General features: G+C 37.2%; 1 protein-coding gene across 3 annotated transcripts in view; it reads left to right on the forward strand.

Moving 5' to 3' along the window:
- CEP162 (centrosomal protein 162) overlaps positions 1-10,556 on the forward strand; it is a 52,870-nt gene that overhangs the window by 38,180 nt on the left and 4,134 nt on the right. For 2 of the 3 annotated variants that reach the window (XM_066547369.1, XM_066547371.1), the window contains exons 27-28: positions 2,171-2,305; positions 4,016-6,411. In XM_066547369.1, coding sequence (XP_066403466.1) covers positions 2,171-2,305; positions 4,016-4,225 — 345 coding nt within the window. In that variant the 3' untranslated portion in view covers positions 4,226-6,411. Of the gene's footprint in view, positions 1-2,170; positions 2,306-4,015; positions 6,412-10,556 lie in introns of those variants that run through there. The other variant, XM_066547370.1, reaches the window with a different exon arrangement.

Genomic DNA, 10,556 nt, shown 5'->3' on the forward strand with positions numbered 1-10,556 from the left:
ATCCTTGCATTTGGGTTAATGTTGGATCAAATTGGTGTCCACCTTTTAGCTCAAGCTTTTAGAATCACTAGCTATGCATTTGTTGTTCTTGAAGTAGTGGCAGTCTTTGTTGCCATTTCCTGTTCAGGAGGATGTAGCCTGTCTCAGCATTGTGCCTGTGCTTCATTCATCATCTGCTTGATGTATGAAGATCATTAATTTTAACTTAATTTTGATAATACTCTAACTTGCAAGGATTAATACAAGTGATTAATCTTAATCTTACTAAACTCAGACTTATCTGGGTATTTATCTTACACATGCAAAATTCCACCTCTGTTGTGAAGAATTTCTATAAAACTGTGGGTTTGTAGGGGGAGAAAAAAGATGTCCTATTAAACAAGTTGTGTTTAATTATTCTGTTTGCAGAATAGAGGCTGAGACTTTGGGTTCATATAGGTGTTGGCTTTCCTTACAAATCTTGTTTCATTCCAGTGGTGTCAGTATTATGTAATACTTCTTCCTGGAAAAACAGAGCAAGAGTACAATGAGACAAATGTTGTTGTTTCCTCTATGACTGCTTTACAGGTTATTGACAGTGATGGTTTAAGAGATCATCCAGTCTCACCCACATGGTAGAGCCAACTTCAAGGTGCTGGTATTTAAGAAAATGTAAAGGAGTGTCTTTGTTACAGAAATCATTGCAAGACTGTACAGAGAAAAATATCCATGCCTTGCTTTTGCCCTCTAGCACAACTTCTGTACTGCTTTTAAAATACATCTTTAGCATTAAAAGGTTCAATAAGTTTTGCTGAGAAAAGAAGACAACCAGACCTGCAAATGGAAATAGTAGTGACAGGGAAAAGCACCTCAGTGGTAATAGGATGGAGTCCTGTGTCTAAAATAGTGGTACATCCAAAAAGGCAGTTTTTCCTGAGGCTTCTTGGAAGATTTTTATTTGAATACTAATCTCAGAAATGCTGTTCATGGATGTTTTCCATTAACTGAGTGCTTCCTTTCCTTAACAGCTTGCACATAGCACTGCATTGTATTTGACGTGGTTCTGTCGCTGGCAAAATACACAGAGCCTCTTTTCTCCTGGGGCTTTTTTCCCTTCATGAGATCTTTCCACTATGATTTTTTAATTGTGTTTAATTATATACTTGAAACCACACATCAGCCCTTCCCTTTAGCAGCCAAGCAGCAGACATTCATTTGCTCAGATCATTTGAAACTAAGACTTCTGCTCCTCTGAAAAATGTGGCTGAACAGGTTCAAAACTGCTGGAGTAATGGACAGGCAAAAACATACTGACACAGGCCTTGTTATTTTAGAAAGCCACCTTGAAATGTGTAAGTAATAGTAAGCTGCCTCAGAGTCACTTCTCAGTAAAAGTGATAACATCTTAGGAGGACACAAAGCTTCCAGCTACCTGAATTCACAGCAGAGAGGCAAGGATGACTGAGTGCTTGAAGAGGGGTAGCAGCTCTCAAATATATTGGCTAAGGGAAGCTAAGGACTATCATAAAGATGTCAAATTTGTCACTTTAGTTTATTTATGCACATTAAGAGTGACCAAAAATACTTTAGATGAAGGAATATCAAGTTACTTAGAACAGGCAAAGAATGAGAATAAACTAGTAGGGCTTTATAAGAAAACTTCCCTGAATTTCTGGAGGATTAGGAAATCAGTTTTAAGTCATTGTCAAGTTATTTTATCTGGTAATTATTAAGCTTACATTAAGCAGGCTTGTAATCATCTCTCTTAGCAGCATGTCTAATTAATTTAGTCCTTAGAAATACATTGGCATCTTTTATATTTGGTCTTTATCTTGGGTGTGAGAAGGGAAAGTGTAAGAACATCTAATCATAATATTCTCTGTTAACTTTTGTTGTATGAAATAAAAAATGTGACAGAACACAATCCCTTCATAACATTATTAACAGCACCAGATTTATCAAAGAGGACTAGACTTTCATGTCCTAAAGCTGCTTCTTAGAAATGAAAAATCCTAAGTCCCTGAGTCCCTGTTAAAGCTTTTGAACAAAGGAGATTTCTCTTTTTTGTCTTCCTTTCTACAGCTTTTGAATGTAACGATTAAACAATGCAAATACATTTTTTAAGGAATCTGGTATATACACTGCCTAACACAATTATAACAATTTTCATCAATTCTCTTTTTGACTGTAGGTGACAAAATTGTTGGAAGAGCTGAGAGAGGCTAGGGAAAGCCAGAGTCCTGAAATGAAACATTTCTTGTGCCTGGAAAAGAAAATCAAGCATATAGAGAGCAGACATGCAGAAAGAGAGCATGAAATTCAAAAGGTACACCAGTTCATAGCTGCATTTACTTCTCAAAAGCAATTTATTGGTTTAACTGTAATTTTATGGTATTTATTCAGGCTTATTTAGCTCACACTGCAGGAGGAAAGTAGTTTTTATGCAGCCATGGTTTTGTCTTTGCCTGCTAATGCAAGTGAGTGTAGGTGCTGGCCTGGTCAGCTCGACCCTGCTGTACTAATTAAGATTACTTGGGTAACTGCCTTGCAGCCTGGTCTGAGAAGGTCTTGGTGTCCCAGAGGGTTGGACTCCAGACAGACCTTTGGAGTCAATATCATTATTTCATACTTCAGTTTCACAATGAAAGCAAGCTACTGAAAACTGACAAGAGTTTGGAGTGCAGAGTCTAACCTATGATATATTCCTCAATGGAACTGTGATTATCTAGTCCTTGCAGCCCTATTCAGGAAAGCTACATTAAAAATATAGTAATATCTTACTTTATTTTAAATTTTAAAACCATATCTCAAGGAATATGCTTTTAATATACAGATTTTTTTTTGCTGTAGAAGGATTTCTTCTTGTACATTCCTATATCAGATACTTATTTTCTTTCAAAAAAGACCCATGCATAAAACAAGTCATTGGATTAAAAATAAGTCCTGTTGCCACTGTTTTTTTTTTGTTATGTTTGTTCACATTCTGTCCTGCTAAAGGTGACTGTAATACAGTTCATTTTTTGCTATTAATTTGCTTTTATATGATGTGAGGATGTCTTTACCATTTCTGTGAAGTGTTTGCTGCTGCCTATTCTGTGATCTAGCTCCACTGAATACCAATAGTATTTACTAAGATGTTTTGTCATGTTTTGGGCTTTTTTCAAAGAAGTAGTAGTATACATAATTAGTACTAAATTTAATCTTTTTGTAGTGTTTCTGCCTTGTTATATATTAAGCTTTGGGTTTTGATTTGTCCCAGTTTTTCTCCTTTAACCATCAGTACTGGGGCATTGAACAGTTGCCCAAATGAATTATATCAAAATGAATAGTGTTGAAAAGGAGATTGCTGAGCATGAAGTTAACAGGTTATGCTTTGTATCAAACTGCAAATATGATAATTATGGCCTTTAAGTGATGGGCTCTCTTTAAAGGATCTATTACAATTAATTGTGGTGTGGAGCTTTTGATATCTTATGGCACTTCTTATGTTGTGTAACTTAATAGGATTATGCCAGGGATTCATGTTAAAGTTATTCAGACCTTTGCCTGCAGCAGAATCAGATCGTTGTGACTACAGGACATTTTCTGATAATTCATAGAACTTGTCGTTTTTAAAAGTAGAGTAGTAGGCTAAAACACGTCATTCAGATTTACTTTGTTTTGCAGAGCATTATTTTAAATACCACATTTAAGTGGAAATTTAAAAAGTTAATTTTAATTTATAGAGGGTTTCATGTTATATGCTCAGCTTTGCCTTAAATATTCAAATTTAATTGCTGCTTTGGAGAGGATAAATTAAATTCTCCTGGGGCTCATTAATCAATAATCAATTCTACCCTTCTGTCATTAATGCAAATATTTAAAGGAATTCATTGCTATCAGAATGATTTTTGTAATATTCAGAACAAATTGCTTCCACTTTATGCGAGCATTCAGCTTTGAGCATCAGATAAAATGATGTGGCTGATTTTTGCAAAGTGGCAGCACTGGCTGAGTATTGGCATAGGAAATCACAGTGCTTTCTTCTAATTTTCAGGCAAGCCAACTAAGACAGCACATTTCTGAAGTAAGGCAAACCCAGGAGGTTGAGAGGTGGCGAAGGCTGGCCCAGGAGAAGAATCAGGAACTGGAGAAATTTCGAATGGAGTTGGATTCAATACTCGATGTTTTACGTGAATTGCAGAAACAAGGGGTTGTGATTCCTGCACCTGATTCCAGTGGATTCAGAGTGACAGGCAGCTGTTAGAAGACATGATTAGGTAGTAGCTAAATAGAGCAGCAGAATTTTAATATTCAAAGTTATGTATAGAAATGCTATTGAAAATCATTATTGCGACATGTAAATTGCATTGTATTCTGATTTTCTCTGGAATCTCTCATGTCCAGAGGCAGATTTGCATTGAGCAATACTCTAGTCATACTGTATGTCTTCTATTTTATTAGTAATAAATTTACATAATTTTTTAATAATAGGAATATTGAGGTTATTCCATTAACTCAACTACCATTGAAGAATTTTCTTTTTCACAGACTGTAGAACATGCCTGAATATTTTTGTTTGATTTCTAACTTGTCTTATAGTGATTCCTTTGTGAAAATTTTAGTAGTAAGCTGTTCAGTTATATAGCATTGTTGTATAGCATTGATGTATTTCATTTTTTACATTTCATTGATGTATTCATTTCCATAGGTCAAGAAAAGTGTATTTTTCCAACATTTGCTTCTCTCCCTCCAATTCATATAATATTCCTCCCCTTGTGAGACCTCTTTCCACTTTAGTGAATGATTGGAGGGCTGGAACAGAGCAGGCATTTCTGATGGTGCTAACATTCAAGCTGTTCTTTTTTTCCTTTTCAGATTATTCCAGCTGTGCTGGTAAAATTGATGGCAGAGTGGGTCTGGCTGAATTCTTACAGGGCAGATACAGAAAAAACCTATAAAATACAGTGTGAGTGTAGCTATTGGTGTCCCTTTTAAAAGGGAAGGCTGTACTGATAACGTTTTTACAGTGGGCTGTTCAGGATCTGACATAGTAAGTACCTCTGTAGGTGATCTTGACAGGCTGAGAGACCAGTCAGATGTGAAGACAGTGGGCTAAAGCTCAGATTTCAGGGATGTGTAGGTGGGGAAATTTCAAGTTAAAATATTTAGCAAGCTAGGAAAGGGGCCAGGGGAAAAAGAAAGGAAAAAAAAAAAAACAGAAAAGGAAAAAAAAAAAACAAAAACACCCAACCAAAAACCAGACCAAAACACCAAACGTGGAGGTAACTTTCTGCTGAACTGACAGGCATCATGGCAGGTAGTAGCCTGAATGTTGGAGGCTGTTGCTTTCTCCCTCTCCTCAGGCCCTGCCAGTTACACACCTGTGCTCCAGAGCTGGTACATAGAGCAAATCCTGCTGCAGCACAAAGGTGTAGCTTAGGGTGCTACACTTTTGCTCTCTTCTTTTAAGAAAGAGATGGACCCAGTGGAGGGAAAGAAGAATCATCACTCCAGGAAATTAATGAAGAATCATCACTCCAGGAAATGTAGCCCAAGGAACCTGTGAAGCCGTAGGAACTGCACTGCTCCAGAGAGGAGCCTGGGGGGGGATGATGAGCATGGCTATTGCACTTAACATATGTGAAAAACCTGCTGCTAAAAGCAAGCAGCAAATAAAAATAAAGGAAATATAAAATAGATGGTGATAACTATTTGGTGGTTGGAAGGCATGCTTTCCCAATAAATCAGTACATTATTAGTTTGAATTTTCAGTGGCTGCAAGTCCTTAAGAATTCCCAAGCACATATATTGAGGTTGTATCTCAATCAACTCTACTTATTTAGGGCAAAGAGAAGATGAAAGCTAGACTGTACTCCTTGGGTCCTTGAGGACCTGCAGTATTGGTTGAACCTAGCATTTAAGTCAGTTGTGAAATAGGTCAGGTCTGTGCTTGTCTGTTTATATATTGCATTCTTCAGGGACTAGAGGTAAACCTGCATTTTCTCTCATACAAGCATGTGGCATAGCATGTATAAAAAACAAAAGAGTATAACAAATTGTACCATATAGACATAGACAATGCTTAAGTGCAAGGTTTTTTCTTTTTGGGACATACACAAACATAAAATGAGCCTGTATACACATATATATAGATATTTTAAAAGGATGGTCAGTTGCCAGTTAATATGGTGATCTTGATTGTTTCATGTTCAGATATTGTCAGTATTTTTATTTTGTCCCCATCTAACAAAGTATTAGTCTACATCCATAAAATGTGTAAATATAAAAATGCTTTGTATATAAAATATCAGCTATGTGTAAATATAATGCATTTTCTTGATTTGGGCCTGTTTTGCAAATGAAAAGGATAAAAATTGAATCATTTCAACTAATTTATTTCCTGTATAATTTGCTGTATGTGTAACACTGTATAAAAGTGTGTGACCTGAAGTGAGAGATGTTTTTTCAACTACTGCAAGCGTTGTGTTCCCAGAGAGGCCAGGTCCTGGATGGGGGTTCCTAGGACAGGAATCCTAGAGGAAGCATTTCTAGTTATGGAAACTCTCTCATGTGCATGGTGCTTAAGTCTGCTACAGAGGGTTGCCCTAATGTTCATGCAGTTCATTCAAACACCTTTTACAATTCTTACAGTCAGTTCTCAGCAATTGCTCTTTTCTTACGTGGCTGGAATTGAATTCTCTCTCTGACTGTGTTTTACTTGAGCAGGGATAGTGTTATTTACCATTACTGTAAGCTATCAGATGGTTAATACCATTTTCCTACAGGTATTTATGCAGCTGTACACTCACTGAAGCATGGTCTTCATTTTTTTAAGCATTTACCATGAAGTGGTCCCTCTGCACAGAAACAGACTCTCTGGGCTTCAGTGGCTGCAGTTAGGGTGTCCTTTTAAAGAACTAAGGTGCAAGTTTTAACTTCTCTTCTAAAGTTGTTACTGACTCTCTGAGGATTTCAGTGTGATCTTTCAAGGAGTTACATAATTATATACTCCTCATGTATATTTTTCCTCTTCTTGTGCCATCCTGTTTCATCATGCATTTCCAGCAGGCATAATGGATGGATTTAAAGAATTAAATGTAGTATCTTTAAAACATTGCCTAATGCTTAGCTGCACTTCATCTGTTTACAGCAAAGCAGCTAGAGTACAATAATTTGAATTGTCCTGTTTGAAGTTTTTAAGAAATCCTGTGAACAGCTGGCTAGGTGACTCAGTGACCTAGATTGCTTCAAGAGAGGAAAATGTGATGTGCAGAAAAGGATCAGATTTCATCATGGCACTTGGGGCAGAGACAGCAGCAGTGTGTTCCATTTCAAGTTCTCTGAAATACATGTCAGAATTGCCCATGTAACAAATTAAATAGGCTACTGTGAATGAAGACTTTATGTGATAGCACATCATACATTTTCAAGTCTGCCCCTCTATCCCATATTTAACCTGTTCTGGAAAGTACAAGGAAAAAGGACAAATATACCAGCACTAGCTGTGCAAAGCCACTGCTGCAGGGAATGAGGGGCTCATGTATCAAGTGCTGCCCTGACTCTTGAACAGAAATCCAGTGACAAGTCTGAATTGAAAGTAGCTCTTCATATAGCTAACCACATATCTCTCATCCAAAAATAAGAAAGCACAGGCCTCTCTTGCTCTCATTGGAGAATGTGTGGTAGAAGGTTCTTCTCTGCTGTCCTTGCTACCTGTCAATATCCAAGGCTAAAAATTGGCCAAAAATGTCAGTGTTACAGTATTCAAGGTTAGGGCTCAGGTGCATAAATACTTATTTTTATTACAAATATACCCTGTTTACTTCACCTGGTAGTCTCAGAGACTGAATGGCTCTGGATTGTAGTGGAGACAATCCCAGTTGTACCATTCTCTTTCTCTTCTCTATGAGCAGGCATTTACTGATTTTACATTACAGGTTTTGGGGTTTTGCCTTTTTTCTTTTTTTAATACACAACTAAAGCTTGTTTATATAGAAGATCATTTTGCAAGTACTTACCTTTGAAAACTGGGATAAATAACTTGACATGGTAAGTTCTTCCAGAATACAAGACATGTTTAGGCAAACAAACATATATAGCTGGCTTAGAGGAGCTATGTCTCTGCAGTTAAATCTGCTGCAGCTGATGCATTTGTACTGAGTTTTGAGAAGGGGCTTGAGGCCAAGGACTAAGAAAACTCACAAAAATTCCATTTTCAAACACCATTATATTCCAAGTACTCATTTTGAAGATTACTCTGATTAGAACATTTCTGTTTCTAGTGCATCAATGAGTTGATTTTCTGAGAAAAGATGAATTTTTTTAACAGGCTATATATTGCCCTTTCCCCTGAGGCAAAACATATCTGTTTTTATTTAAAAGGGAAAAAAAGGAAGGACAGCCTTAAAATAGCTGCTTTTGAAGACTGCAGAACATTTTTGCATTTGCCTTTGGCTCTGCTTTGAGGCAGAGCAAAAATCTGAATCAGACTATTGCTGCCACAGTGTCTCTGGAGTGGTGTGGGAGCTCTACAGTGGGAACTGACAGGTTATTTTTCTGAGAAAAGCAGCATGAAGGACTTTAAATATAGAAGGGAGATAAGATGAAAAAGTAGATCTGTCATCAGGAAAGAAGAGAAGCAGGAACCAAACACTTAAATAGCTCTACAGGATTAATACATGCTGCAGAAGGATATTAATTATGCAGTTCAAATGTGTTGTAAGTTAAGTTGGCATCATCTCTGGGTCATTTTATCTAGTACCTTTCATCTAGGCATTTTTGCCAATATTCATACACAGAATGCTTCTTTTTACTCCCCAAAGTAGTAGTTTTGTACCCAAAGAAAAGCCACTGAGATTTAAGGTAGCAGAAGAAAAGCATAGGCTAGCCTACAGGGAATAACAGCATTTTCTTTTTCTAAAACCCCATCTGCATTATTTGGAAACTTCTGAAACTTTTGAGAATTTTTTCCCCCCAAGGGGGTGTGGAGCAGTGGAACAGACTGCCCGGGGCTGCAGTGGAGTCACCATCCCTAGAGGCTTTTAAAAGACTTGTGGCACAGGGTGAGATGATTTAGATGGGGACTTGGCAGTGCTGAGTTAATGGTTGGACTTTATGATCTTAAAGGTCTGTTTCCAACCTAAATGATCTATGAAATGTAGTTTTAAATGGCTTAAAAATACCTTTCATTTCTCTATTGCAAAGGCCATGGATTCCACATAGATTTGCCCTTCCTTCAAGCAGCATTGCTGTTTTCAAGCACAGCAAAGGAAAAAAATAAAATAAAAAGAATAGCTCAACCATCCAGAAATCAGCTATAAAAACCCCATTTAGTACAAGTCCCACAACATGTTAGCAAGAACAATATTGAGCTTCAAAGTTTAACCATCAGATGGCTGATAGTTACTGAGGTGCCTCAGCAGGAAGTAGTGCCATATTCTACATCAGAGACAGATTTTTCCCAAATTTAGGAAAAGGAAAGTCCACACCTACAGCCTTCATATTTGCAGTTATGTACTTCCTGTGAAACAAGGCCTTTTCTGCACTGGAGACATTTTACTGGAGCTGTGCTCATTCAGAACTGGGTTCATTTCAGTCTTAGGGAACTATTTTCAGCAATAACCTGCTAGTCTTAAAGAGTCTCTGCTTTGTTTTAAGTGTAATCCTGTTGCTTTAAACACTAGCCAGTCCTGCAAAAATCAAATTTGAAAACAGGAAATTGTGCTGTGAGTGGTGTGTAATAAGGACACAGGACATTAAAACAAAAAACATTTCCTTGTACTCTTCCTACACAATTTGTATTCCTTAAATGCTCAACCCATTCACTCTTTCCTATTTGTAAGGTGAAGAAGGGATGAATTAATCAGCATTTTAGTGCCTGAAGAATGTATCAGCAGGTCTCTAATCTGGAACACAGATGTGTTGGATACAAAGCATGTTAATTTCAAGAAAATCCAGTTAGGCATGTGTCGCAGACATCTTTTTATGAAAATCTTTTCTTAGGATTTTTTCTTCCTGAGAACCTGAGAGGCTCCAGGAACAAAATGTAAACAGTGGTTATCTGCTGCTGTGGAATGCAACAGGTGCATCTGGGATTGGTCTCGTGTGGATGTTCGGATTTAGTGACCAGTCATGGCAGAGCTGGCTCTCTCTCTCTGTCCGAGCCAGCTGCCTTTGTTATCATTCATTCCATTCCGTTCTGTTTTTAGCTTAGCTAGCCTTCTGAGATGAAACTTTTCCTTCTATTCTTTAGTATAGTTATAATGTAATATATATATCATAAAATAATAAATCAAGCCTTCTGAAACATGGAGTCACCATTCTCATCTCTTCCCTCATCCAAGAACTCCTTGAACACCGTCACAGGCATGTCCGGAATCCACTCCTTTCATTTCAGTTAAGAACTTCCTGCAGAGCACACTTGAAATCCAGCAAAGGGTTTGAACCTGGTACCTCTGCATCTTATATGCTTGCCCTAAAACCATTCAGTCATTTGAAGAAAGCTGAAATACAATTTTAAGTACTCTCAAAAAAAAAAAACCTTAATTCCATCTCTAAAAAAATAAAGATTGAAACTATACGTATTCAAATCCTTA

The sequence above is a fragment of the Molothrus aeneus genome, chromosome 3 (genome assembly GCF_037042795.1).
Source record: "Molothrus aeneus isolate 106 chromosome 3, BPBGC_Maene_1.0, whole genome shotgun sequence".
Classification (NCBI taxonomy): Eukaryota; Metazoa; Chordata; class Aves; order Passeriformes; family Icteridae; genus Molothrus; species Molothrus aeneus.